The following is a 26723-nucleotide window of genomic DNA, read 5'->3' as shown; positions in this document are numbered from 1 at the left end:
CGTTGTTGGGTGTACAAAGTGTTTACTAGTAACGTCAAACCTGGTGATACATTCTCTTACTGGCGCGGCGCGGAGACTTTATAGAGAATACTCTTATTGGCCTAGAGCTGCAAGTTTTCCATGATTTTAGGGAGGGAAGACAATGATGCTATAAGGATGTAAGTTATTTTTGCCCGACGTTCAGGTAAAAGAGACAACCATAGGGTGTCAGTATAGAGAATTTAGCCTTTAGAACGCCTCCGGAATGTAACCAACGCCAACATATAGCCAGAGCGAAGATTCAGCAACCTATAATAAACAGAAACCTTCTGTTGTAGGCCCAGAGTAAGCACTCAAGGTCCGAATCCTGCTCATCCATTAGTCGAATAGTTCTCAAAAGTACTTTGACACTTCTGCAACAAAGGCCGAGCTTATCAAAAGAAAGCAGTTACTAGCTTTGCAGGCGCCTGTTTTGATGACGCCAGAAGCTTTTGGCAAATGAAACCAGAATACTGCTGCCCATAATAATGTTTCGTTCAAGATTGGTGGCAGCCGGACGCCCAACAAACATCGCGAATTCTAGCCGAATTTCATCTGTAAAGGCAACACGTGAATCGTGATCCGTCTTCCATCCATGTATCTGGGGCTCTGCTTCTCCGTCAATGATCTCGGACATGATGCACTCGCATGGCGGGAGAGGGTGGGTTTCGAGAGGAAACTGTACAAGTCTTTCTGCCAAGCTACCAAACTTCAATAATCAAATTGTTTGCTCGGCTAATATTGATTGTAAAGCACGCCTTGACTGTAGTTCCGGGAGTTTCCAACCGTCCTCTTGCATTGATCGCCAATCTCGGCGCAGATTCTGATGCGCCAACTTCGAGAACGCCTGTCAAGTCCTCCATTGACTCCGCCGCCCAGCACGCATCTGGTTCCTTTGCCCAGTTGCTCAGTACAGTCAGGGGTGAAGCAAGCGGAAAAAACCCGTCGAATACGCCCATCGCGAAAAGCTGATTGTCAAACTATAGCTTCAAACAGGTCTGTGATGGTCTTGGGAGCGAATCTAGGCATTTGATCGTCAGGAGCCCGTTTGAAAAGTTGTATGAGAATTGGCGGACTTCAAAGGTCTATGATTATCAGACGCAAGGAAACGGGAATCCTCTGCACTGACGCTAGAAAAATCAAGTACTTCATGGTCCGTATGTAGGTTGTCTTGAAGTATGGCAGCATAGCTTGCATACCAGTCGTACTTCAGAACACTAGCACCGGAAAGGCTGGGGATAACGAGTCTAGACATCGCGGTATTGTTGGAGTAGAATCTGATAGCCTCTGAGAAACATGAGGACGAGACATCATCGTCTTGCGGAAGGTGATGTGAAGGCTCCATCACGGGCAAGGTGCGGCTTCCGAACCGTATCCGCTCCCGAATATGCTGGTTCTGAGCATAGTAAGATTATACCTGGTCAGTGTCACAGACCAAGTGTGATTTTCCCTTGGAAGTGATGAAAGGGTTGCCTGACCCTGGAGGTTGCTCTCGGGTGTTGTGTGCAAGTCACATGATGCTATGTAGTTGTGAGCTACCAAGGTGACTACCAGGCTGAATAATATAAGAGGCTATATTAATTATTCTTAGAGGTTATAATATGCATATCAATCGTATTTCATGAGCTGACTTGATATCTTACTAGAAGTAGTGAATAATGTAGCTATTATAGCACTAAAAAAGGGGCCATAGTACTGTATGTACTAAGCGGGCATAGATGGCCACTTGGGCGCTAGAAAACAATTGGTAATGGTGGTCCAGACTAGGCCATCACGGGATCCGTCCACCACAGGGTTTCGGCGACTCGCCGATCGGTCAGTCGACTATTCCGCGGTCGCTTGAAGAGCTCTTCGTTCTTCGCAAAGCCAACATGCGCCGAATATATCCGTTACTACGAAATACAATACCATTTACGAGACCCGTCAGTCGCCGATATCCGTCGACCAGGGTCCAATGGCTATCATCAACGTCTTTACGGCCGTGCTCTTGCTCTGATCAGCAGGTACAGCAACAGCCCCCAGAAAACCAAGCTGCGTCTTCGGCCGACTACCGCGCTTTAGGAACTGCTCAAGACCTCTTCACCACATCCATTTACAGTCCCGGGTCGCCTCTTTTCCTCCCCAGTGGCACTCATATTATCAACAAGCTTATTTCCTTCCTCCGTACACAGTATCTTCAGTACGGGTTCCGTGAAGTCCTGACGCCCACAATCTATAAACAATCGCTCTGGGAGGTCTCTGGTCACTGGCAAAACTACAAAGATGACATGTACGAGGTGCGTGGGCGAGGAGCAATGGGAGATACAGAGGGTGAGGCTGGGGAGAATGAGTCCTACGGACTCAAACCGATGAACTGCCCGGGACACTGTTTGCTGTTCAAGTCACAGAACCACTCCTACCGCGAGCTTCCTATACGCTACGCCGACTTCAGTCCTCTCCACCGAAACGAGATTTCTGGTTCGTTGAGTGGCCTCACACGCGTCCGACGATTCCACCAAGACGACGGCCATATTTTCTGTCGGCCGCAGCAGATCAAAGGAGAGATCAAATCCGCGCTTGGGTTTGTCGACCTGGTGATGACCACATTCGGATTAGGACCCTATCGACTCGTGCTGTCTACGAGGCCCGAAAAGGATTTTATCGGCGATCTCCAGCTGTGGGATAGTGCGGAAGCTCAGCTGCGCGAAGCTCTAGACCAGACCGGAAAAGACTGGGCGATAAACGAAGGTGACGGCGCATTTTACGGGCCCAAGATCGATATTCAGCTTCAGGACCAGGCTGGCAAGTACCACCAGTTGTCTACTATTCAGCTGGACATGAACCTGCCACGGCGGTTTGAGTTGGAGTACCAAGTTGCCGAGGGAGAGGAAGACTACAATCCAGCGACGCCTGGAAGGGCAACACCCGTCTTGATTCACCGGGCGAACTTTGGATCTCTTGAGCGCTTCCTTGCCCTACTCATTGAGCAATACTCTGGCCGCTGGCCGTTTTGGCTATCACCGCGGCAGGGCATTATATTAACTGTGAACCAGGACGACGCTGTTGTAAAGCAGGCGCATGAAGCAGCAGCGAAAATCTCAGGGTTTAAAGCTCTTGACCGGAATGCGGCCGATGGGATCCCTCAGCCTCTGTCAGCGACGAACTCTACATTTTTGATCGATATCGATACGAGCAGTCAGACACTAAGCAAAAAGATCCAGCGGGCGAAGCAGATGAAATACAACCTCATCTTCATTCTCGGCCCCAAGGATCTTGCGGAGGGCCGGATCAGCGTCGATATTACGGGCCAGATGAATAGCAAACCTGACCATAGTGCCGAGAAGCTGCAGGCAGTGCTGACCCAACGCGTGGGAAAGGAAGCGTTGCGAAAACCACGGGCGATTCCGCTGCCGGTTGACGATGTTCATGACTTATTGGTGCAATTGGAGAAGCACTTTGTATAATATACTATCGATAGACTTTAGGTGCGGCCTATGTACAGTATAACCATGTAGCCACAGAGTAAAGCGTGAGTTTGAAGGCTCTGACGAAAGTATTTGTCTATGATTTTTGTCGACTCGGAGCACGCGAAGGCTTCCCGAAGTACGAAATACGCAGCCAGCGATACTAGAGCTGAAAATGAGGCGCATCGTGACCACCCCTGAGGGCGTTAGTTTGGGGATCGTCGAATTTGCCCAAAACAGTGCAATGTGAAGGGCGGCAGTAACTGTCTGGTTCTGTCTCCAGTCCCAGTCACCGTTCCACTCTCCAGTCTCCCCCGCCTTGCTGCGATGTCGCTCAGCCCTCCGATGAGGGGATCAAACTGTCAGAATTCAATCCTGGGCTCTACTATTGGACTCGCGACTTTTCGGAGTCCAGAGCCTCCGATATAATTGAGCTGGACTCGGTCCGACCTCCTCTCCCTCCTTTTCCCGACTTTTCGTCTTCATGGCGATCTCAGCTGCTTTTTCATGGTCAAAGAAGCCAAATCAACGGCCATGGCCGACGCGCCGTCGAAGTCCAACCCGTCCAGAAAGAGTGCCTTTTCATGCGAAGGATGTCGCAAGCGCAAAGTGGGTTTTCATTATCTGCTCGGATAGATGCCGAAGTGGTGTTCCCTGTCGCTGACCGGCAATTCGCTCTAGGTAAAATGCAACGGAGCCAGTCCGTCCTGTTCGCGATGCGCCGCACGAGGGACCCCATGCGTCTATAGTTTGTGAGTTGGAGTCCGTCCCGAATCTTACTCACGTTCTTTTCTCCCCAATTCCTGTTGGCTAGCTTTGCATTAATATATGCAACCGATCCTCAGGCGGCTGCCGATCTTTCACATCACTTGCTGACGCTTGGTGTTATAGAGCTCCTACCTTGGCTTACACAAAGCAGTTGGAGAGGCGAGTGGCAGAGTTAGAAGAGGCCCTGGCAAAACATCGCAGCCAGCAGACTCCAGATCCTGCCGCGCGAACCCCTTCATCTGCCGCCTCAACGAACGAAAACAGCCTGAATTCCACGAGCTCGAATCATAAAGATGATGAGATAAGCGGTGCCCAGGCCCTATCGAGGGACTTTGAAGGGCTCAAAGTCGAACATGATGGACGAGTCTCTTTCCATGGGCCCACGAGTTTGTTCCAACTTCCGAGCAGTGCATTGAGCCCAGCTGTATCGAACTCCCAGCTTGCTACGCAAGCGGGCGGTCGTAAGGAAAGACTGGTCAATAATGCATGGCGGGAGAGAGCGATTGAGCAGATGGCTACAATGCCTGTATGGTTGCGCAAAATCACCTTTTTGACATCTGTTGTCGACTGACCAATCTGCCGTACTAGGAACCGTTCCAATACCTTCTCGACTCCCACTGGTGCTGGATCCAGCCACTCTTCAACTTCGTCTACAGACCCGTATTCACTCGTACGTACCGCCCGTTACCAGCACCTTTTTACAAGCGAACTGACATTTCAATACAAGGGGACATGAAACTTAACGGCCCCTACTATTCAGACGCTTTACTCAACGCAATTCTGTCGCATTCGGTACGGTGGTGTAAAGCGGAACCGAGGATTAGTCCTCTTTTGGAACAATATGAAGGTGGAGCCGTGTTCTGGCATCGTGCGGTGACAGGTCTTCATGACTCGCTCAGAGACGGCCATGTGGATATACCTACTATCCAGACTATGCTGCTTTTGAGTGCACGTGAATGTGGGCAGGGGAACAGAACTCAGGCATGGCTGTATAGTGGAATGGCGTTTCGAATGCTAGACGACCTAGGGATCACCATTGACAGCCGCAAGTATTCGGACTCCGCTCAGCTGAGTGACGAGGATATCGAGATCCGGAACCGCCTTTTCTGGAGCTGTTATTTCTGGGATAAAATGATGTCTCTGTACTTCGGCAGGTCTCCGACATTGCAAAGCTCGCAAGGTTGCCCTCCGAGGACAATTCTGGACGATACTTCTGAGACTGAGTCATGGACTCCCCACGGGGTTTTCTTTGCCGACGGTTCAAAATACCCGCCTACGCAGGCCCACTCCACGTCTTGTTTTATAGAAATGTGTGGTTTGATGGAAATTTTGAATCAGATTTTGGTTCATATCTATGACCACAACCGCCGAATTTCTGAGGCAGAGTTTCATACCTGCGTTCGCGAACAATCCCGCAACCTGAGTGGATGGTGGGATGAACTACCGGAGCATCTGAAGCTCATCCCAACAGATCTGCCTCCATACTCTCCTCCCAGTCACGTTGTGACATTAAAGTGCGTATAAATGCGGGCCTCATTGTGTTGACTTAGACTGACAATGATCCAGCTGTGTTTACCATACTATCAACATCCTGACTCACCGGCCTATTCTCTGCTCGAAATGGAGCCGTGAGGCGTACGACAAGAGCCACCTAGTCCACTGTATGACGTCCGCAACTGCTATCCTCTCCATATTTACAATGTACCGGCGCACTTTCGGGGATAGTCACATCGTCCTCTCAATCGCCTATAGCGTGTACACGGCCGCGTCAATTTTTCTCCTCGAGATCCAGGCGCTGAAATTCGCGGCCCCGGGGTCATTGGAGAAATTGAAGATCTGCATCTCTGCGTTAGAAGCAGTTAGGGTTTCCAGTCCTGGTATGTGTCTAAAGAACGTGTGTTCACTCAATGGTCAAGTCGACTAACTATACATGTCTAGTGATCACTACAGCATTAAGCCTCATATACCAAGAAATCCAACGCCTGCGTGTGGACCACAATATCGCACTATCCATCTCAGAGCAAGACGCACTACACCCTCAACCACAACAACCTCCAACTACACATCGCCACTCTCCCGCTGATCAATATCCTCTGTCCAACATACCCCCTACATCTCACCCTGTCTCCACGCACCACAGAACCCCCTCTACGATTTCTCATGCAGGCGTCGATATCAGCGCATCCACAAACCAGTTCTACCCCTATCAACCGTCCATGTACGCATCGGAATTCGGTACATCTCGTCATGACGTTCCGCGCTCAGCAGTAACGCACGATTTCAACGGGTTAGCGGAACCGTTAATGTCACTAGAAAATCCCGCTTCCTATGAGATCACCCCGGAGGTGTTTGAGGCATTTTCGTATGCGGAACCTATTACGACGAATATGACGCCTGCGGAGGGGTATGGATGGGTTGGGCGGTCTTAGCTTTGCGAATTTATGTCGAAAATGAATTGCACATAATCTCTATACGTTGTACATCAGGGGTATATAGCGAGTTCAGCACTATAAATAACAAAACGAAACAGGGTATTTCAAAACCAAACCGTCCTAAATGCCAAAACAAATTGGGGTTCATAGACCAGTTTGCTCCCCATTCTTTGGTCGAACCCGAGCACGCCACCTGAGATACCACGGCCCGTCAAAAAGCTCTCCCATCCGTTCAATATCCACTCTCTTAGTCTCAGGCATCCATATGCCGAGGACAACTAAACCCACAAAACATATGATGGCCCAGAACATGTACGCGCCCCAATCATGCAACGAGACAAACATGTTAGGCGTCACGCGCACGACAGCAAACTGGAAGAACCAGTGAAGCGACATGCTTACGGCGTAGCTGACATTCCGGATGCGCGTAGGGAAGATTTCCGTTCCGTAGAGGTATGGAATCGTGCAGAGGCCAATGGACCAGCCGATGGCGTAGATGAAAACGGCTGCGATGGCTGTGTTGGAAGCGGGTTTGTTTACCAGCTCCGTATCACCGATTGGGCGGAGAACGCCCATGTAGCAGGCTAGATAGACATGCGCGGCTAGTTGGAGTGTTAAGCCGAGGAGTGCACAATAACGACGGCCTAGGTAGTCGATCAACCCCCATGTAAAGGCCATGGTGAAGACGAGCTTGACGACTCCGTAGGCACCTGAGGAGACGAGGGATGTAGCGTTCTCTGTGACGCCGGCGGACTCGAAGATGGTCGAAATGTAGTAGGTTATGCCATTGCCGCCCGTCCATTGGGAGATCGTCTGCATGGCCATTAAGAGCCAGAAGCGCTGACGATAGTTGGAATTAGATTGCGTTTCCTTGAAGGCTGTCCAGTTGGAGATGGATGAAAGAGTGTCAGCTCTGAAGTGCGCTTGGGTGGTTATGAGGCCGAACTCCTCTTCAATTTCGGGGGACAAAACATCCAATCCGCGGAGGCGAGCGAGGACATTCCGCCCTTCCTCGAGACGAGATTTTGAGACGAGATAGCGGGGTGTCTCTGGGATCATAGTCGAGGCACCGAAGGCGACCCCGACAGGGATCAATGGTATAGATTGCACTAGGCGGTATTGCATTCGTGTTGGAGACATGTGGATATTAGCGCCGTAGTTAATAAAGAAACCTAAATGCCATGTTAGAAGCGGATCGGCATGCAAGAAAGGACGCCTTACCAAGAGCTAACACTGTCAGCAGAACGACCATGTAAATACTGACAATCAGTCCTCGCGTTCGTGCGGGCGCTGAGAACGATCAGTCACGTTCAATCCCAGGGCCGGCTTCACAAACCAATCTCTGACAAATATAACGGCGTCGCCACAGTCAACGCGCCAGCACCGAATCCACCCCATATTCTAGCAAACAGCAGCAGCCCATACATCCCTGACGCAAATACCTGGATGAATGTGCCTGACATCCACACCGCACAGGCTAATTGCCATGACCGAAGTCTTCCCAGCCGGTCATTCAAGTCTAAGGATACCAAAGCGCCAAGTGCCGCACCCAGGACATTGAAAGAAGTTATATTCGCTAGGCGGTTCGCTAAGCCGGTCTCGTTGTTCGTCCAGTTCGAGTGGAGGAGGTTGAAGTCGGCCTTGAAGGAGTAGAGGCGCACAGAAGCGCTGTATCCACCCTCATCGTAGCCTAGAGACTTCAAATATCAGCAAGAGTCTTGACTAGATTCGACAAATGGATCAATTTATAGATGATACCTTTAGGGATGCTGCCGCACGCTATGACGAGGATCACAAAGGCGTAAAAGGAAGGAGTGGTCCACCGCGACCTATCCAACTCCAACCGCCTCATGACGGGCGACGGCGACTGCCGACTGGGCGGGGCGGCCAGAAGATTGAATCTCGGTCTTATCCCGCAAATTTTAGACCGATTCTTGCCATTCGACGTTCAAGTTTCGGCAGAGGGCTCGGGTCCTCGGGAGGATCATGAGGTGTTGGAGTGTGACAAAGGAGATCTTCAGAAGACGATGCTCGGTCAACTTCCGCACCTTGCACGCACTTTCATCTACAAGTGCTCTCGTGGACTCACGTCAATCTTCCGAGCAACAATGGCATGAGAATCTGTGAAATACTACTCAGTTTGTGAACTGGCATCGATCTGTCGGATCTAATTCTCAGGTACGTCAATTGAGCTTCAAGGTCGATTGGACTTCTCCTGACGGATCCACAGCATCCACAAACTCACCAACGGGCCCCATCTTGCTCAGCCTGGAACGGAAGCGGATCAGAGTCTTTACCAAGCAATAAACGCCGAGCTAACCGACTCTCAACGATCAGCGATGCATTGAGAACTTGAGAAACTAGCTAGGCTTCGAGTTTTCGGGTCCCCGAGGCTATCCTCCGAGATCCGTCACATCGCTCTACCTTCCTGGGCAGCCAGAGATTGGTGTGAGTATAGCCAAAGGATATCTTATCGCAATCGTCCGAGGTACACGATGCCTACGGTCTCGGCGATGGCGTCGCGGTACTGCTTTCCAGCGGCATTGGCCACTTTTAGGACCGCTTTAACTCCAGCAATTGCACCCATGAAAGCAAGACTAGATTTCTATAGACATTCCAAGTCGTTCTTGGGCACTGAATCGTCTATGAGACTCACAAAGTCCAAGCCATTAAGGAAATGGATCCCATCCGGAGCTTGGGACTGTCACATGCATGTCACAGACAGGAAATATCCTGTCGTCGCAGAGGCTGCATACCAAAGCAGACCAGGCCAAGGGATTGACGATGCCATGGCCTTCGAGTCAACTCTGCGAATCAAGAACGTCGTCCTGGTTCAACCATCCATCTACGGAACTGACAATTCGTGTCTTCTCGACGCCCTTCGGCGCATTGGACCTTCCCGCGGGCGAGGCGTGGTCGATATAGACCCGCGTGAAACCAAAGTGTCAACCTTGAGAGAATGGCACTCACTAGGTGTGCGCGGTGTGCGGGTTAACTTCATGTCCAAAGGTGTCACACCGGTTCATCAACAACTAGACCATGCGCTCTCGAAAAGAGCGCGGCTCATCCGAGATCTGGGCTGGATGATTCAGGTGCACACGCCCATGAGCACGATGCCTCACCTAGAAGAGATAATCCCCAAACTCGGAGTCAAGGTCTGCATCGACCATTTCGGGTGCCCGGATCTGCCCAAGTTAAAATGGGATCAGGGGGCATATTTCGACCCGTATCTCCTCCGCGGTTTCCCATCGCTAATGAACCTGCTCCAAGGGGGCGTTACATGGGTGAAGATATCCGCTCCGTATCGCTTCAGCAAGGATGAAAAGCTCCGAGATATGGATGTTCTAGCTCGAGAGTTCATACGCGAGGCGCCTACCCGAGTGGTTTATGCGACAGACTGGCCGCATACTAGATTTCGCAACGTTGACATTGAACCATTTACGGAAATGTGTCTACGACGATGTGGCTCATGGGCCGTAGCGAAGAGGGTGTTTCGATACAATACAGAGGAATTAATGGATTGTCGACTCAATATCTAGCCACTTCCAACCTCTAACCGATCATCGATACAAGGCCAAACCCCTATTCTTCTGATCCTCGTAACCGCCACGGCAGCCCACAATACCACTCCTACTTGTCAACCCCATCACCAACCTCAGTCGTGCAGATAACCTTCGGTCCCTACACGAACAACAATTAGCCGGTTCCTTCTCTCTTACCGTGAACACAAGAACCGAGGGACTCACAATCGAATAGCAGCACTTTGGCGTCCCACCCTTGGGGCAAGTCTTCACGAAGTCTTCATCACTCGAGACATCAATACCTACCCGCCAGCAACATTAGCACTCGCCCTTATACAGTTCCAACTCTGTGTATAAGCAAGACAAGACACATCGCATTTAATACGAGAGCAGATGATACGCACAATTGACTCCCTCAAACGAGACCTTGGAGTCCCGCGCCGGAACAAATCCCTCACAGCAGTATGGGACTTGGAGGAACTTGGCGTCCAGGGCTAGAGGGCAGAAATAGGGTCGTCCGGCGGTTGTTGGCCCGGCTAGGGAGAGCGCGAGGAGGGCGGCAGCTGAGGTGGAAAGATGCATAGTTGTTGTTTTCTTTCACTTTGTTCCGTCCCGTATGTGATGGTTGTTGGATATTGAATTGGAAGTGGCTTGGCAGGATAGAGCAAGAGATATCGATGCGGAAGGGAAAGGAGCGAGGATAGGTATACCGCAGTGTGGTATTAGGAAAGGTGCGGGCAGAGTTGAATGTGGAATGCAGATCCTGAATTTTCATTTAGGTGGAGGTGCCTGGCTTGATTAGAAGAAGCGCGCATCTACGTACGAGGTACGTGTCGACAGGGATGAAGCGAAGTCCCTGACAGCGACGGGTTGTGTAGCTTTATCCCTTACATTCCTAAGATGTTCAGGCTTGGGTCTCTGACAGCATCGTGCGGGCGGCATACCACATAAGCTCCTCCAGACGTCTTTGTCAGCGTTCTGTTTATGTACTTTGGACATTAACTAAGGGTATTGGACATAGGATTTATGGAAGTCGGGCTGCTATGAGTTCTATCCAAAAGGCACAGTAATAATGCTAAGTGAAGCATATTCCACGCATGTCATAGGCAAGGGACTAAGCTAGTTTCACCCTCGTAGGCGCCGTGAGCTCCAAGTTGGTTTCAATAACCTGCTTCTGGTTGTGCCGCCCAGCCCCGGCAGTCGTTGTCTGACCAAGCAAAATAACACTCTCAATCTTAACAGGGACATCGTGGATAAATTGCCCCTTGATGTAGAGAACACCACTGCTGTATTCGAAATCAATGTTGGCAGTATCAGTCTGCTCGAGCGAGTCTCCATCGTCTAAATACAGGCTTCCAGAAGCTGTTTCATCGGTGCTAAGAGCAATGATAAGCTGGAAGCCCTTCTTGCGCAGCTCGGTGGTTGTCATGGCGCCAGAGGAGCGGATGGGGACGATATTGCCGCCACGGATGTGAATGGAGATGTGGGTGATGTTGATATTGGACAAGATGATATTCGCGCCCTGACCCTGGATTGCGGCGCCAGTGTACCAATCGTAGAAGATATCCTTGGGAAAATATGCGTCGACGGATGTCGAGTTTTTCTCGGTGACGGGGGAGATAAGAATGGCGTCGCCGTAGAAAAACTGCAGGTCGATTGCGAAGGTGTTTTTGTCCTCTGGGTACAGGTAGAATAAGGGCTGCAGGAAGGGCTCACCGGTTTTGCTCTGGCGGTGGAAGGCAGTGTAAACGTAGTCGAGGAGCTGGTACCGGATGCTGATGGCCTTGGTCGCGGATTCAGTTACCGATCCCCAGTGGTAGTACTCCTGGGGGATGTTGCCAATCTCGTTGTGGTTACGGTAGAAGGTGTAGAAGGCTCCAAGTGATGCCCAGCGGGCACAGAGCTCTTCTGTGGTGTTTGAACCGAAGCCGCAAACGTCAGCTCCTACCATGGGAATCTGGAACATCGAGGCGAAGGCCAGGACCTGGGCGATCGAGGCGCGGTACAACTTCCAAGTGCTGAGATTGTCACCGAGCCTATACAGCGTTAGTGCTAGGTCGAGTTCATAGTAAAGATGTCTCGAACCAATGCCCAACATGTGCTCCGGCACCTGCGTACGTGCTGCGAGTGATGATTAAGGGTCTGACGTCGGGACGGCGTTGCTGCATTGCTATGCGAGAGGCCGAGCTCATCACTAAACAACAAGTCAGACAAACTAACAATTGCATAGTAAGCTGACTTACTGGTTCCATAGAGATTATGGGTATCGTATTCAACGTAACCCCCTGCGTGGCCGATGTTGGTTTGAATAGTGTTCTGGCTAAGAGCTCCAGCCGCATTTTGAATTGAGTAGGGGGGACTGAGGAGGTTGCGGCCAGGCAGCCCAAGCTTATCACCATGTGCTCTTTTCGAGAGACTCTTCGAAGAAACTGGCTGGAAGTCATCCGGGAATCCAGGCAACGGACGAGGGTTACTGGGCCGGACAGCGGGTGGTGCGGGTGGAAGATCGTTCTCAATAGAGTATCTTTCCGGGTCGGTGCAGGGAAAGGTGCACATATTTGCGGCCTCGTTCATGTCGATCCACAGACCGTCAATATTGATACCGGTCTCAGGATCGAAGAACTTATTGAACTCCCCGTTCCAATAGTCTTGAATAGCTGGATGGAACCAGTCAGGGTATACAGTTACACCAGGCCACACGGCACCTGGACGTGCGTTAGCTCTCTCTTTATGTCAATAAACACTGACCGCCATAGTTTGGCTTGTGTACCTTTGTACAGACTACCATTCTGCGTCTTGAGGAATATATCCTGCTCAACTCCTCTCCGATAGCCCGGGTTGTCTAGCACATGTCAATGATGGCTTTCGGGTAATCCTCATGGAGGCTTACCACTCGCGCTTACGGCGGGATCAACCATGACAATATAATGCTGATCATGGTCATGAAGGTAATCCACAAGCTCCCGCATTTTGCCAAGTGAGAATCTTTCCGGGTCGAGGGTGAACACTCTTCTCAGCTCCATATAGTCAATGTCGGTCCACATCGTCTCTAGTGGGATTCCAGCTTGGCTATAATTATACACCACCTCAGCCACTTCATAAACATCTCGGTAGCCGTACTTGCATTGATGAAACTATGTATGGTCAGCGGCAAAATTCATTCCAGCTACAAAGGTGCCCGGATGCGCATCCGGAGAGCGAAAACATACACCAAAGGTCCAGTAGCTCTGCATGGCTGGAAGCCCAACAACTTCCGCGTACTGGATACTAGCTTCCTTGGGTGTTGAACCGGCGAAGAAATAGAAATCAAGTACGCCTCCGAGTATGTTGTACTCAAGATACTGCTTGCCATCCAGTGTCTTATTGATTTTTATGTCCATACCATTCGAATTTGCTAAGAAGACACCGTAGGTTCCAGCACTCCCACGATGGTCGTAGTACACAGGGTGAGCACCGTACAGATTGCTGTGGCTCGATACACCGTAGGAATCACGGTTCCATAGGGTACGAGTGTAATTGTTCGTTTCCAATCGAAGGGAATCGGTATGCTCTCCGAGGCCATACAAATAAGGTTCGTTTGGTAACCAGGTGCGAAGATTCAGATACTGTGATTGGAAGATCAGCTTGGATGCAGAGGTATCGAAAAGCACATCTCCATTCCTAGACACGGTGAACGAGAAAGGCTCTTCCACATGATCGAATGTCAGAGCAGAATCCTTCTCAGTGCCATTGCCACTGCCAACACGGGACAGAACGGACTCAGGAACTTGGTACACCTGTTCATTGGCATCATAGATCATGACATGGAGGCGTTTGTCTAGAAGCCAATTAGCAGAAACCAAGGACTATTCATCCTCTTAAACGCTCACCCGTTTGGTACTCCACTAAGAGCTTCAGGTCCTTCAAATCAGTGCCATACGTGTCGCACGGTTTGCCTGCGAGTGTCAGGTCCGCGGTACAGGTGTGGCCGTTATGTTTAGCGTGCGATGCCTTATATCCAGGACAACTTTGGCTGTTCGCCCTGGGCCCAATGACGGCGGCGCCGACGAGAGGCAGGAAAAGTAGGGACCCCAACATCTTCAGAGTTGGAAGATAAGTTGAAATCCTTAGGAGGAATCGACCAAGTGGGTGAACACCGCAGTTAATATATCCGCAACCAGATGACACGAGTGACAATAGAGCACAGTCAACGTGCACAGTGGATCGACTACGCCATATGCCTGAGCGAGACCGGAATGGAGAGAAGCTTGCATGGTCCCGGATATCGATCGGACTCGCCATGCAAGGGATCCGCGCTCAAGACCCGCCCCGAACAGAGCTTCGGAAGTTCATTCCCTGTAAGCTGGCGTAACTGTACGGGACACCGAGGCGTGGGACATGGTTGCCGGCAATTGTCATCAACAGAGTTGAACGGAGGATGAAGCCATGGCCAATTGCGATAAAATGACGCTTTCCCCCGCTTTTGTGGAGAGTCTGTAGCTCGGTCAAATATCGAGCATCGGTTCAGTAACGGGCTTCAAAGCCGATGTTAGTATGCAGATCTCCAGCTTTAGTGCTTTAACATGCCACCACGTTATGGTACAGCCCGGCCGAGCTGCATGACCTTGCTCAGGGTGCTAGACCTTTGAGGCCTGAAAGTTCTCTCGGACACCTCATGGCAGGGCCAGGCACTCGGAAGCCTGAAGAACCCGAAAGACGGCTTCAAAAAGAGCTTATTTTGGCATAGTGGTGATACTGACTGGACTGCGGCAACATACTCTCCATAGGTTAGCACCTTCCAATAACGGAAAGACAAATAGATACAGGTCATACCGATAATGCAGCGAAGTGGGCTGCTGGTCTGTCGAAGCGAACATTGGACACATCGCGAGTTTGCCTGGTTTCTAGTATATTTGCGACAAGGCGGCGGCTCAAATATGCCGTGGCTTAATGATTGTCGCATAGCTTCAGTTATATTCTCCGAAAGTCGAAATGATGGCGAACCAGGTGACAGATGAGTTGCAGAAAAGGAGGAACGAGGAGGTGACCTCGGGAGAAGAACCTTGGGAGATCGCTCATCCCGGTCATTCTAGACCGCTCCTTCCACATACATATGATCGAGCAGAGAAAGAAAACAGATAATAGAATGAATTTCTACCTGCATCTCTATATTCTCACAGCCTGCATGCATCTCTAGGGAAATGGTCATAAAACATCACCAGTGTTCATTATCGCAATGCACAAACAAACCAGTTAGCCAACATCATACGCCGTCCGTCAAACAAAAGTAAAGACAATCATGGCAAAGACGACGCGCGGCGACGCGCCAGCTCTGAAACCCCCGACATTTCTCCATCAAAGCATTGATAAGGTTTATTTCTTCTGACCAGCGGAGGCAGCTTCGACGTCAGCAGCCGAACTCATAATCTGGACCTTAATGGCTCCTGTCTTAGGGTTTGCCGCCGTCTCAAAAGCCTTGAGCGCGTCTTCCAGTGCGTAGCGATGGGTAACTAGCTTCTGAAGGTTGATCACACCATTCTTTACGAGACGGATAGCTCGAGGCCAGGTGTTGCAGTACCTGTATTGGTACTGGAGATCAATTTCCTGAGTGCTCAGGCGCATAAATGGAATCTTCATCTCGTTCTTGCCGACTCCAATCACGAACACCTTGCCGCCGAATTTGACGCTCCAGATAGCAGAAGCAACACTGCTTTCAACTCCAGTGCACTCAAGGGCGATACGGGGCCTCAAAGCATCGGGGCCGGCTCCCTGACCGTCGTTGAACGCATTGATGATACCCTCTGCAGTCTCTTCGGCGGAGAGACCGATCTCCACCTTGTAAGTGCGGACCTCAGGCACGAGTTCTTTCGCGAACTTCAAGCGACCTTCATCGATATCGGTGATGACCAGAGGAGTTGCACCCGCAGCGCGCGCGCTCAGCAGGGTGATAAGACCGATAGGACCGGCGCCGGTGATCAGACAAGGGTCGCCTAGCCGGAGACCGCTGCGCTCGACGGCAGCTAGTGACACACTGAGAGGTTCCAACAGAGCGCCGTCCTCATAGCTCATATCACCAATCTTGTGGCACCAAACTGCGGGGTGATTGACGTAACGCCGCAGCAGGCCATCCACTGGTGGTGTCGACAGGAAGGCGACTTTCTCACAGCCGTTGTAGCGACCAGTCAGGCATGGCTCGCATGCATTGCAAATAACGTTGGGCTCGATCGCAACTCGGTCTCCAACTTTGAGCGAAGTAACATCTGGCGCGACCGCGATAACGTCTCCGGCCGACTCGTGACCTAGGATATGGTCCCCCGTGACGATCATGGGACCAATGCATCCTGCATGCCAGAAGTGCACGTCGGATCTGTATTGGCGGAGCCAGTTGTCAGCCGGACCAAGGCCAAAGCGACATGAGGTTGGCGACCTAGCAACTTACCCGCAGATTCCGGTACTGCGCACTTCGATGGTCACTTCTCCAGGCTTGAGACTTTCACCACTCTTCACCTCTTCGAGAGTCGGCTTGGACTCGGCCACCCACAGGTCATGTTTGGGGTTGGTGAAAACCCCAATGTTGGGCTTCTCGAGAACGGTCGCGGTAGCCATGTTTCAATCAGGGGAGTTCGCGGTTAAAGGAGTTGAAAACGCGCAGACCGAGGAACGAGAGCGGGGAGAGGTGAAAGAGTAAGGTTGGGAGATCTAGGTTGGGGTACAACCAGATTAAATACCTGCCCCTCCATGTTGTACGGGTGTTATTTTTCCACGACACCAATGATGATGAATAGTAGATCATGCGGACGGAAGGTGCTCCAGAGAGGCAAGCATTGCCCAGTCAGAACTTATCCATTGGATGATAAATGTGTGGAGGAGAACTATCGTGGCATCTAGAGGGGCCCGCCACCATAGCCTTTTATCCGGACTTCTATGCGGGGTTCCCTCGTTGGTTCCAGGAGCCCCTAAAAAGCCCTTATCCCGGTCAGATCTTTAGTGCCTGGAGGTATAACTCTCTTGTATTTGATGACGGCCTCTTCCAATGAGTGAGGGCCTTTCATTACCTTTCAACTGCCCTGATGTTCTGGGGTTGCTTCAGGATCTGACTCGTCGCAGAGGACCGGAATTCATCCGTAATCTAAGGCGCACCTGACAAGGTATCTCCAAAGAAAAAAAAAATCAACAAAGCAATATTCAGGGGCAAGCTTCAGTAGGCTATCTCGGTTGATAATGAGGAATGATAAGGGGAAGGACGAAGTTGGTATGACTTCATGGTTGATGCTCTGGTAGATCTAGAAGTGGCCTCGGTTAATTGCATTCAGAGTAGCGTATATTAGCCTCTTTACCGTCCAGTTTCCCCTTCCGCACAGGCATAAATAAGCACAACGGCCCAGTCCCATTTTTTGTTGCTTTCGGTACGGCAGACACATAGATACGTACCAGAAATTGAGAAAATCTGCCTTGCTGATATCGGTAATTCTCCGGTGGCACTCAGTCATCTCTTACTCTTTGGTGGAGAATCCTCCATCCACCTGCACTATCAGTATCAGGATATCTCGCGTTTTCTGCAACGCTTGTTAAGCTGCTTAATATGCACATAAATATATATATACAGGTTAGTTACTCCATCAGCTAGTAATAAATCTGAAGGCTCTCAACGGTTCCTCGAAATGTCCTCTCTGGACCTGAAACAGCTTTCAGCTATCAATTATTAAGCAGCAGCAGATGACGCTACGCATAAAAACTGCAAGTGACATTGAAACCAGCTAGGCTCAGCACCTGATATCCATACCGGCCATCAGTGTGTAAGAAATCAGAGTACGTCATTGATTTGCCAAAGACGTAGGATCCTTCGGAGCCTGCACGGTCAGTTATGGAAGCTGCTATATCTCATGAATTGGAGGCTTCCTAGATTAGCATCAAATGCCAGCCTATTGCAGTCTTGGAACTAAGGCTTTGCTAGTGTTAAGCTTATCTTAGCTGGAACTCAGTTCTTTCCTTACATCGTACCAACGACGTAAGAGTATATGAACCTACCGGCTACATGTGATTCGAAGTTTGTCATGTGGACAATGAGAAGCATGGATAAGTCTGAACCTTTCATAGAGAAGCAAGCGATCCTTGATTCCCAAAGATAGAGTTCATTAATGGTGTCTTTGTTTGTCCAGTGCAGTCCACATTCGACTCCTAGGATGCAAATCCGGTACAACAATTGACTTGTTGACAGAAAATGGACGTGCTTGAATGGAGGGTCGTATTGGATGAGCAGCGGATACTGGGCCCTGCGCCCATCCGCGATGCTGGCATTGGGAGAAATGCCACTTGCAGGTCCGGGTCCCGTAAAATGGACAATACCCTCTGTTAGGATTGTTAGGAAAGAAGACATTGCCTCTGAAGTTCTACAGTATTGTTATGGATGCGCCGAGAGATAGGACCAAATTTTGTTCAAGGCTGACAGTCGCTTGATCGTACTTGAGATTAAAGACTATTACCAAGAGTGAGCTGGCGGCACGCAATCCAGTGGTCCATAAAAGCGAACCGTGAGAGTCGCATGCAGTTGTTTCCTCGGACTGCAGGACCTCCACAAGGGCAGACCAGCATATTTGATTGAGGAAAAGATCAAATTAGATTGACTCCAAGCACTAAAAAACTATAGCATAAGCCCCCTGCTGAAAGTCAGTTTGATGAAAAGCACCATAGTGGGGTCGAGAATGCGATTGATATATAGAACCAGAGCAACAGACGGAGTAAACAGCATAGGGCCTTAGACACTGTTGGTAGACTTACGACGCGCTGTCCTCCTGATCCGGCCATGTTAGCAAATTTTTCCACGTAATAAAGGTAAACATTGATGAGTTTTGAAAGTCCTTACTTGGTCGCTCACGGACCAGAAAGAACAAGAAATCGTGAGGCTCGTGGAGAGCAAGCCCGGTGGTAAGGATGCTGTCACGTGATGTGATGTGGGCGAATTCCCTGAACTTCCCGAGCTTCAAATCTCAGATTCTAGTCCTGCAATTGCGCGACGGCTCTTGACCAACCCGCCATTGGACCTCTTTGTTTCTTGCCTGCGAATTCCCAGGTCTGCACTCTCATTTTTCTCTTCTCTCTCTTCCAGTGGTTATCAAGATGCCTGCCACGGCGACTCGTGCCGTGCTGCGGCAATCGCAGTTCCTGACCCGGACCGCGGTCAGACACTCCTCTTCCACATCTCAAGCCGCTTCTAAGGCTACTGAGACTGCCTCTTCTACTGCCTCTAAGGCGCAGCAGGGTCTCTCTCGTGTCTCTTCCTCTGCCGGTCCTGCGATCTCGAACGCTGCTCAGGGCCTCGGCAACACCCTGAAGAAAGTTGGTGGAAGAACCGGAAAAGTCGTCTCCTTCATTGAATGTGAGTGAAACTCCGGGAGATTGTACTCCACGTCTCCGGTTTCCATTCTGCACCTTTGTGGCTGGTTGTTATGGCGTAACGACGGATTGGCCCTCCTTTCTTGGATTCTTGAAGGGGTCATGCTTGGGCCATATTCTCAAACACATAAAAGCGGATTTGCTGACTCGTTGTTCTATAATTACAGCCATGATACCCCCTACTATCTACTACTCCAGGGTTGGCCTTGAACTTGGCAAGCTGGTGTTCCGTGGACAGAACATGACTCCTCCGTAAGCGCACCCGCCATGGTCATGTCAGTATTAAACGTCAACCATCCCACTAATCCGATTTCAGGAGCTCTGCTACCTTCCAGTCATACTTCCAGCCTCTGATCAACGCTCTTCGCAACCCTGCTTCCCTCCAGAACGCCAACTTCTCGCCCCAAAATATCCTAGGCCGTGTCCGCAACGCGAACAAGAAGGAAATCGCCCTGGCCGGTGTTACCGCTGCGGAGGTCATCGGATTCTTTACAGTCGGAGAGATCATCGGTCGTTTCAACATCGTTGGCTACCGGGGCGAGGCTGACCACGGACACCACTAGATCGATCGCACGCAATATATCTGACCTGTCTTTATTTCCGCTATATCTTTCCTTTGTTAACTGTACTATGTATGATAGACGATGGAATTAAACTATTGTCTGGGTTAAATCTACCTATATGATTATTTCATGTGTGCTGTTGCATATCTTAGGCCTGGTTTATGAATCATGGTGCAATGTTCCGCGAATCGTAAAAAGCAGCAAGCACGAGAACGCCCAGCATGCATCATATATGAATAATACTCGGGCTCAATACAACGTCCTTGAATAATTACCTACTAGACACTGATCCTATCGTGACCTTCATGGCACGTTCCAGTTTGCCGTATACTGGCGGGTGTGGAATTGCGGCGACTCGATCGTTCCGCGATCTGATTGGTCCGTGCAGGTAGAATTCTGGTCCTGACTTTTTTTTCTTTAAGTTTCCAAATGCCAACAAGTTAATCAACCTTAGCTCGACCAAAATCGCCGTCTACAAAGACGGATAAACCACATGTGTCAATATGGACGCCTTTAAACTGTTGACTCGAACAACTAATTTGAAGCCTGCTACCACCCAGTCTTCGACTCTCCCGTCTACGGGAAAAGCAGCAAACCCGCAATTATTCCGCGGTGCTGCAGCAGAGAAGCTCGAGAAGGGGAATGGAAAGAAGAGAAAACGGGCCCATGCTGCGGATGATGAAGCAGTACCAGTCAATGAGGATTCGCTGAACCTGGATTTCTTCAGCCAGGGCAGAAGCTCTATTCCAAAGAGGTCGGATGCCGCAACGACAAAGGGAACTGGTGCTCCAGCAAGTCAGGAGGGAGCCTCTGATTCGGATTCAGATGCAGATGACGAACCCATGGATGAAGTTCAGCGCCGAACGATATTGAATGCTCATAAGATTAAGGTCACTGATATGCGTGACTTGGAAGAACTCGCACCCGCCCAGGTTCAAAGTGAAGAGCCAAAAAAGAAGAAGAAGAAGCGCAAGCAGCAGGAGGAGGCAGAGAAGCAGCAAACTCAGACTCTCAGTAAAAAGGAGCAGAAGAAGGCGCGGCGATTGTATCCGCAGCCGCTTGTGTCGTTCAAGGAGCTACGCTCGAAGTACAAGATCTCGCGACGGCTGGCGGAGAATATTGCCGAGCAGGGATTCACCGTTCCAACTGAGGTTCAGCTGGGGAGTCTTCCTTTACTTCTGGGAAATAGCGCGGTCCCCGGGGGGAGTTCTGATTCTACGAGCATCACTGAGCCGGATCTTCTGGTGGTTGCACCAACTGGAAGCGGGAAAACGCTTTCGTTCATGATTCCTGTGATAAATAAGATTGTTCGGCATCACCATACGCAGCCAGAAGAGCGTGGTATCTTTGCAGTCGTTGTCGCCCCGACAAAGGAGCTCGCTAGCCAGATTGTCAACGAGGGGAGGAAGCTGGCACTTGGAACAGGTGTAAAGGTATCGCTGATGAAGAAGGGGATGCGGGTAGTGGAACGTGAAAACGAAAATGAAGATGTCCTAGATGAGAACAATTCTGAATCATCAGAATCTGAAAGCGACGAAAGGATGCCTAACAACAAGAACAAGGGAGCCGTTCCTATCACCAAAAGTGACATTCTTGTTACAACACCTTTGCAACTAGTCAATGCGCTTTCCGACAACAAGACGAAGCCTCTCGCAACCCTACCATTGGTGAGGAACTTGGTTCTGGATGAAGCCGATGTCTTGTTAGATCCCTTGTTCCGTGACCAGACACTGGACATCTGGCGCTCCTGCATTCATCCAGAGCTCCGTGCCAGCCTTTGGTCCGCGACTATGGGTTCTAGCATCGAGGACATGGCCAAGACGACGATCAAAGAGCGGAAGCTGTCCTTACCGCAAACCAAGTCATACCCCCTACTTCGACTTGTCGTCGGCTTAAAAGACTCCGCCATCCCGAATATTAAGCACAAGCTAGTCTACGCCGCCACAGAGCAAGGAAAGCTCCTCGGTCTCAGACAGCTCATCCACCCCACAGCAGCGACAACATCAGATGTCCGTCTTCGTCCACCGTTCCTCATATTCACACAGACAATCCCTCGAGCTATTGCGCTACATTCTGAACTTCTTTACGACATTCCTCCTGAGGCTGGTGGCTCTGCGCGAATCGCAGTGCTTCATTCGGAATTATCGGATACACAGAGATCAGACATCATGAAAGGCTTCCGTAAAGGCGAGATTTGGATCCTTGTCACGACGGATTTACTCGCCCGTGGTGTTGACTTCCGCGGTATAAATGGAGTTGTCAACTACGATATCCCTAATTCCCCGGCTGTCTACGTTCACAGGGTCGGACGAACCGGGAGAGCTGGTCGCGAGGGTGGCGTCGCAGTGACCTACTACACAAAAGAGGACATTCCTTATGTCAAGAGCATCGCCAATATCATCGATGTCAGTGAAAAGCTACGAGGAGAAAACGGTGAACGATCAGTGCAGAAATGGCTGCTAGATGCATTGCCAGATCTCAGCAAGAAGAACAAGAAAGAATTAAAGAAGCACGGTGTCAAAGCTAGACAAACGGGTCTCAAGGGTGCCACGGATGAAAAGGAGCAACGCCGGACGAGAATCAGTACCAAGAGCGGGTTCGATCGCCGAAAAGAACACAACAAGAAGATGATGATTGCCGCCAGCCAGAAGAGAACACAAGCCCGAAAGGACGGGGCTGATTCCGACAGTGCTGATGATGATGACGACGAAGACGGCTGGAACGGCTTAGATGATTAATATCAAACCTGTGTACAACATCTGCTATCAAGATTCCCAAACTCAGCAAATGAACATTTCTATTGCTTTTTAGATTAAACCCTGCACTCTAAGACCCTCCAGTCTGCTTACTGTCAGCCGGAACTAATTCAACCAATGTCCTCTTCAACTTAACCGGTACAGCAACTACATCATCCCCCAGAACTCGCTGTAAATCATCCCCATCCCTATCTAAATAAACAGCCCAACTCCACCGCCCCTCCGCATCCTTTTCTTTCACCGCATAAAACCCCCAGCTCCGCTCCAAGATAATTGTCATCTCATTATCCGTCCAGTCCCATGGCGCAGGAACTTGTTCGCAGCTCTGCGTCCGATTCCCGTATTTGAGCTCATGCGTCTCTTTATCGCAGTATATCCAGTTCAGCATTGGTGGGTTATCCTGTATCGTAGAAACGAGGCCCAGTCCGCGTTTGAGGTCCTTCATGTGGTCGGGCTCTGGGTAGTCAATATAAAATGCTTGCCCTGTATGGGACTCGACTTTGCGGTTAGCCGGATTGGGGTCGTCGATGTACACCTATCGTCCAGTATCTCCGTTAACGATGGTCTGGGGCGGAAGACGCGGTAATGATTGCAATGTATGTACCTTGTTATTCCGCAATACAACTCTCTTCCCATCTAGCTCATCTGCCTCCTCGACATCTTCTGTACATTCCACATCCGTATAGAACTTCGCCATGCGCTTTTCATCGTCTTGCCGTGCGTTCTGCTTGCGCTGTTCGCTACACCCGAGCGCAATGCCTGTCACTGTGGGGATCGCCGTTATTGCTAGTAGGCCGATTACCATTTTGTTGTAGCGATATTCTGCTTGTTTGTTCGTGGGCGGCTCCAGATGTATAGTTGAGTCAAATTCTGCCGAATAAATTGTTGCTGTAAGTATACGAACAGAGGATATAAAGACAGTGGTAGAATCTCAGAAATCGTTTGCTTAATAGGGATATGCCATATAAACTGAGGTTCTCGTGGTCGATCAGATTCGAGATCGTACCTGATCCATGTTTAACTACGTCATCCTGCATGGGGGTCGCACGTGAGCGGAAATTGAGATTGATAAATGACAGTGTGATGTTTTTCTGGAACACAAATAGCATAATTTTCTTATTGGATAATATTATTCCAAGAACATTGCATGAATCAAGCGTGCTATGCAACTCGACTGAGAACATCTAAGACACGATCTAGATCTAGTCTACTTCTATCAACGGTGATCTGAAGATCTATCGTCGCTCGTTGAACTTTACCTTCGTGACGTCGTGATTGAACGCATGAGGAACCCCGCATAATACTCCAAGATGTAAATGTCGACGACAAAGCTAGAGCTTCTCGCTCCAACCCCAGACAGACCACCAGCATCGCACCGCAACCGCATCTCCATCTGCAGTCTCCCAATCATCATATCCCGTCTCCTCGCCCTCTTGGACGACCGCCAACCCAAGTCTCCCCAGTCGCTGCCGGAGTTCCTGCACTTGTGGCAGATATGCATCCCGCAGAGGCATCTCGAGCACAACGCGGGCATCGAGACCCCGACTTAGCCAAACAGCTACAGTATCAGCGAGCAACCGTGGGTGCTCGGGGGAATAAAGAGGATCCGCTGCCAGAATTAGATCGTACTGTTCTTCAGCGGTTGGAGGCACCTCGGGCGAAGCAGACCAATCCAGTACCCCGGTTGTGACAGTCGCAGCGGTTCTGTTAAGAAGCTCAACGTTAAGAGCCGCGTTGTAGGACAGGTTTGGCACTATTTCCGGAAGATCTGTGAGGTGAATTTTGGCCGAGTTGCCGCGTAGGGCAGCAAATGAAAGGCCGACCAGACCGGTACCTGCGCCTAACTCGAGTGCTCGAAGGGTCCGGTCAGAGTTAAGTGTTGGACCGGTTGATGTAGAGGGAACGAGTTGTGAGGTAAAATCAAGGATGGTGTGGAGGCGCCGAGAAAGGAGATAGGATGAAACCCATGTTTTCATGCCTAGGTTGTCGGCAGTCAATGAGGGCTCGTGGAGGGTCAGTGTGAGCTCTTCGCCCGATGATGTGGGAACCGCAAAAACACGGGACATCGCCGGCATTGCTGTGAGTAAGTCAGTCTCCGATTGCTGTTGTATGATCGTCAGCTACCAATCCTATATAGTACATACCCGTTCGGCCAGACCGTTCACTGAGGCGCGCAGCTGCGGCATCCCATATGGCTTCCCGCAACTCATCGGTATCTAGCCAGGAAAGGGGGCTCGCAATAATGGACGTCAGATACCGGGTCAGTCCGGTGGATTCGACTGTTTGGCGTTTGACTGATTCATGAGGACTGATGCCGAAACTTCGCGGTTTGATCGTTAACAGGTCTAAGGTTTGAAGAAGTTCGGTGCCGGAAGGCTTCATATAGATCTGGGGAAGGTCCAGTACTGCGAGACGCTTATCAGTCCATTCGGCCCACAAATGTCCATCTGGAGGACATGAGATTGGCAGACAAACCGTGGAGAGGCTTCTCGGACTCTGCCTTTATCATGTTGGAGACGGCGAGAGGTCAACTAGATCGAATGGGTAAGATCCTCAACAGCAGGGAGCGGGGTCCAGGCATTCTTCTTATACAAGTTCGTGCCTGTGGCGACTGGCGAACCGCTATCTCAAATTCAGGCACGCAGAGAAAAAAGCAGAAAAAAGGCGTAATCGCCCAAAAAAGGATAGGCTCGTTTCCGCTGTTCCGCGGGTTGACTCCACTCAGGCCCAAGAGATAAGACAACCCAAAACTATACAAGTAGATAAATAGGCATCGCTATGGTATCGAACTCCAAACGCCATCCCTATGCTTTACATGCCTAACTCTTTACTCCAGTGTTGACTTGAATCCCTGGTACGCCGACTCGATGTCAAACGAAAGCTCTCTGGCTTGCTCTTCGCCCAGCTCTTCGGTCGCCCGCATCTGATTCAATGTGATCAGCCATTGAATAATCTTTCCTCTGTTTTCAAAATCTGCATCCGTCACCTTGTTGACTGACTGGATGACTTCAGAGAGCAGCGGGTGAAGTGCGTCTTTAGAGACCATGTTCAGTTTGAGTGCATCGAGGAAGGTGATGAAGTTCTCCGTAGCCGTCAGAATTAGACTACCAGATGCGCCGCCAGCAGATCCAGTTGTTCCGGGAGTCTTGTTGGTCGAAGAACCACTGTGAGAGGCCTGTTCAACTGTCGCGGGCATTCCTATACGAAGACGTTCGGTGGCACGCGGACATTCGAGCTGTTGAAGGAAAGATAATCAGTATAGCACCAAGCTCACAAGCTATGAGACTTACATCCCACGTCCGCTTGAATGTCTCTAGGTCGACAAATTCCCTGGCAACGGTGTCGTCACCCAGGCTGGATTTGTACTGCTTCAAAAGTCGAGTACATGTTTCAGTGTATTCGGCTTCTGTGACAACATCCTTGATATAGGCTTTCTCTAGTCCATCAAGCGTCACTATAATACTGTAGATCTCAGCTAGGGACTCGTAAAGGTCGCGCTCAGCTGAGCTCGAGGCGAGTTTCACTTCCTGGCGACTCGATTAGTTATCGACCCCGTCCGAGAGTCCCGCTTAAGATATACCTCATCTAAATTGATGGACGCAGACCTAGCTGTATTTGGAGTATAGCTGTAGGGAGTAGGAGCATAAGCCAGGGGCCGCTGAGCGTACATTTTGTTAAGTACTAAATAAGATCGATAAGATCACCAGCGTCAAGGAGCGGGGAGAGGAGAGCTCTTGGTGAAGGGGCCGAAGGCGGTCACCCGATCTGTCGAGCGGCAGCCCGTGACCATTTTCTGCCGCCCAAGAGATTTTTTTTGAGGATTTTACTTCCCGAACCTATTCGCAATTAC

General features: G+C 50.3%; 12 protein-coding genes across 12 annotated transcripts; 5 read left to right on the top strand and 7 right to left on the bottom strand.

The window, feature by feature from the left end:
* Window positions 1-100: 100 nt before the first annotated feature.
* BDW70DRAFT_126143 (uncharacterized protein) lies at window positions 101-1478 on the bottom strand. Its single transcript, XM_073735039.1, has 3 exons — window positions 1148-1478; window positions 704-1039; window positions 101-627 (listed from the first exon to the last, which is right to left on the bottom strand). Exon 2 carries the CDS (start codon window positions 975-977, stop codon window positions 720-722), a length of 258 nt encoding a protein of 85 aa, XP_073601324.1. The 5' UTR covers window positions 978-1039; window positions 1148-1478; the 3' UTR covers window positions 101-627; window positions 704-719.
* Window positions 1023-1478, bottom strand: BDW70DRAFT_4758 (uncharacterized protein). Its single transcript, XM_073744094.1, has one exon. It carries the CDS (start codon window positions 1361-1363, stop codon window positions 1055-1057), a length of 309 nt encoding a protein of 102 aa, XP_073601325.1. The 5' UTR covers window positions 1364-1478; the 3' UTR covers window positions 1023-1054.
* Window positions 1479-1795: 317 nt separating this feature from the next.
* On the top strand, window positions 1796-3497 carry BDW70DRAFT_126140 (threonine--tRNA ligase MST1). Its single transcript, XM_073735038.1, has one exon. The coding sequence runs from the start codon at window positions 1890-1892 to the stop codon at window positions 3459-3461; it is 1572 nt and encodes a 523-aa protein (XP_073601323.1). The 5' UTR covers window positions 1796-1889; the 3' UTR covers window positions 3462-3497.
* A 498-nt stretch (window positions 3498-3995) lies between these two features.
* On the top strand, window positions 3996-6742 carry BDW70DRAFT_146564 (putative C6 transcription factor; the record flags this gene model as incomplete). Its single annotated transcript, XM_073738596.1, has 8 exons — window positions 3996-4070; window positions 4143-4213; window positions 4353-4755; window positions 4818-4899; window positions 4957-5743; window positions 5796-6106; window positions 6168-6643; window positions 6716-6742. 8 exons carry the CDS (start codon window positions 3996-3998, stop codon window positions 6740-6742), a joined length of 2232 nt encoding a protein of 743 aa, XP_073601322.1.
* Window positions 6743-6805: 63 nt separating this feature from the next.
* Window positions 6806-8513, bottom strand: BDW70DRAFT_155181 (putative MFS quinate transporter; the record flags this gene model as incomplete). The annotated part of the gene is made up of 4 exons (XM_073739999.1): window positions 6806-7833; window positions 7883-7951; window positions 7998-8351; window positions 8420-8513. 4 exons carry the CDS (start codon window positions 8511-8513, stop codon window positions 6806-6808), a joined length of 1545 nt encoding a protein of 514 aa, XP_073601321.1.
* A 187-nt stretch (window positions 8514-8700) lies between these two features.
* On the top strand, window positions 8701-10945 carry BDW70DRAFT_126135 (putative TIM barrel metal-dependent hydrolase). The gene is made up of 4 exons (XM_073735037.1): window positions 8701-8837; window positions 8890-10342; window positions 10408-10484; window positions 10587-10945. The coding sequence occupies exon 2, from the start codon at window positions 9157-9159 to the stop codon at window positions 10198-10200; it is 1044 nt and encodes a 347-aa protein (XP_073601319.1). The 5' UTR covers window positions 8701-8837; window positions 8890-9156; the 3' UTR covers window positions 10201-10342; window positions 10408-10484; window positions 10587-10945.
* Window positions 10292-10764, bottom strand: BDW70DRAFT_155179 (uncharacterized protein; the record flags this gene model as incomplete). The annotated part of the gene is made up of 3 exons (XM_073739998.1): window positions 10292-10342; window positions 10408-10484; window positions 10587-10764. The coding sequence occupies 3 exons, from the start codon at window positions 10762-10764 to the stop codon at window positions 10292-10294; spliced, it is 306 nt and encodes a 101-aa protein (XP_073601320.1).
* Window positions 10946-11296: 351 nt separating the features above from the next.
* Window positions 11297-14259, bottom strand: agdC (putative alpha-glucosidase; the record flags this gene model as incomplete). The annotated part of the gene is made up of 7 exons (XM_073739997.1): window positions 11297-12218; window positions 12268-12376; window positions 12426-12887; window positions 12953-13024; window positions 13073-13316; window positions 13392-13999; window positions 14052-14259. 7 exons carry the CDS (start codon window positions 14257-14259, stop codon window positions 11297-11299), a joined length of 2625 nt encoding a protein of 874 aa, XP_073601318.1.
* A 1002-nt stretch (window positions 14260-15261) lies between these two features.
* BDW70DRAFT_126129 (NAD(P)-dependent alcohol dehydrogenase) lies at window positions 15262-17066 on the bottom strand. The gene is made up of 2 exons (XM_073735035.1): window positions 16601-17066; window positions 15262-16528 (listed from the first exon to the last, which is right to left on the bottom strand). Exons 1-2 carry the CDS (start codon window positions 16765-16767, stop codon window positions 15535-15537), a joined length of 1161 nt encoding a protein of 386 aa, XP_073601317.1. The 5' UTR covers window positions 16768-17066; the 3' UTR covers window positions 15262-15534.
* A 2109-nt stretch (window positions 17067-19175) lies between these two features.
* Window positions 19176-20252, top strand: BDW70DRAFT_126126 (F1F0 ATP synthase subunit g). The gene is made up of 3 exons (XM_073735034.1): window positions 19176-19537; window positions 19722-19806; window positions 19871-20252. Exons 1-3 carry the CDS (start codon window positions 19279-19281, stop codon window positions 20115-20117), a joined length of 591 nt encoding a protein of 196 aa, XP_073601316.1. The 5' UTR covers window positions 19176-19278; the 3' UTR covers window positions 20118-20252.
* A 360-nt stretch (window positions 20253-20612) lies between these two features.
* rok1 (RNA-dependent ATPase ROK1) lies at window positions 20613-22855 on the top strand (the record flags this gene model as incomplete). The annotated part of the gene is made up of 1 exon (XM_073741787.1): window positions 20613-22855. The coding sequence occupies exon 1, from the start codon at window positions 20621-20623 to the stop codon at window positions 22853-22855; it is 2235 nt and encodes a 744-aa protein (XP_073601315.1). The 5' UTR covers window positions 20613-20620.
* Window positions 22856-22943: 88 nt separating this feature from the next.
* Window positions 22944-26543, bottom strand: BDW70DRAFT_146557 (S-adenosylmethionine-dependent methyltransferase; the record flags this gene model as incomplete). Its single annotated transcript, XM_073738595.1, has 8 exons — window positions 22944-23408; window positions 23478-23803; window positions 24225-24950; window positions 25018-25278; window positions 25494-25495; window positions 25705-26108; window positions 26164-26400; window positions 26454-26543. 8 exons carry the CDS (start codon window positions 26541-26543, stop codon window positions 22944-22946), a joined length of 2511 nt encoding a protein of 836 aa, XP_073601314.1.
* Between the last annotated feature and the right edge of the window lie 180 nt (window positions 26544-26723).

Source organism: Aspergillus foveolatus (assembly GCF_047715535.1).
Source record: "Aspergillus foveolatus strain CBS 279.81 unplaced genomic scaffold BDW70scaffold_1, whole genome shotgun sequence".
NCBI lineage: Eukaryota > Fungi > Ascomycota > Eurotiomycetes > Eurotiales > Aspergillaceae > Aspergillus > Aspergillus foveolatus.
Note: the sequence above shows the minus strand (reverse complement) of the source record. Positions and strands in the feature narration are given on the sequence as shown.

Bases quoted from the DNA above. Each gene is read 5' to 3' on its own strand.
- BDW70DRAFT_126140 (XM_073735038.1), top strand. From the start codon at position 1,890: ATGCGCCGAATATATCCGTTACTACGAAATACAATACCATTTACGAGA.
- BDW70DRAFT_126143 (XM_073735039.1), bottom strand. From the start codon at position 977: ATGGGCGTATTCGACGGGTTTTTTCCGCTTGCTTCACCCCTGACTGTA.
- BDW70DRAFT_4758 (XM_073744094.1), bottom strand. From the start codon at position 1,363: ATGGAGCCTTCACATCACCTTCCGCAAGACGATGATGTCTCGTCCTCA.
- BDW70DRAFT_126135 (XM_073735037.1), top strand. From the start codon at position 9,157: ATGCCTACGGTCTCGGCGATGGCGTCGCGGTACTGCTTTCCAGCGGCA.
- BDW70DRAFT_126129 (XM_073735035.1), bottom strand. From the start codon at position 16,767: ATGGCTACCGCGACCGTTCTCGAGAAGCCCAACATTGGGGTTTTCACC. The intron at 16,529-16,600 runs GTAAGTTGCTAG...CCGCCAATACAG, and splicing joins CGCAGTACCGGAATCTGCGG to ATCCGACGTGCACTTCTGGC.
- BDW70DRAFT_126126 (XM_073735034.1), top strand. From the start codon at position 19,279: ATGCCTGCCACGGCGACTCGTGCCGTGCTGCGGCAATCGCAGTTCCTG. The intron at 19,538-19,721 runs GTGAGTGAAACT...CTATAATTACAG, and splicing joins AGTCGTCTCCTTCATTGAAT to CCATGATACCCCCTACTATC. The intron at 19,807-19,870 runs GTAAGCGCACCC...ATCCGATTTCAG, and splicing joins GGACAGAACATGACTCCTCC to GAGCTCTGCTACCTTCCAGT.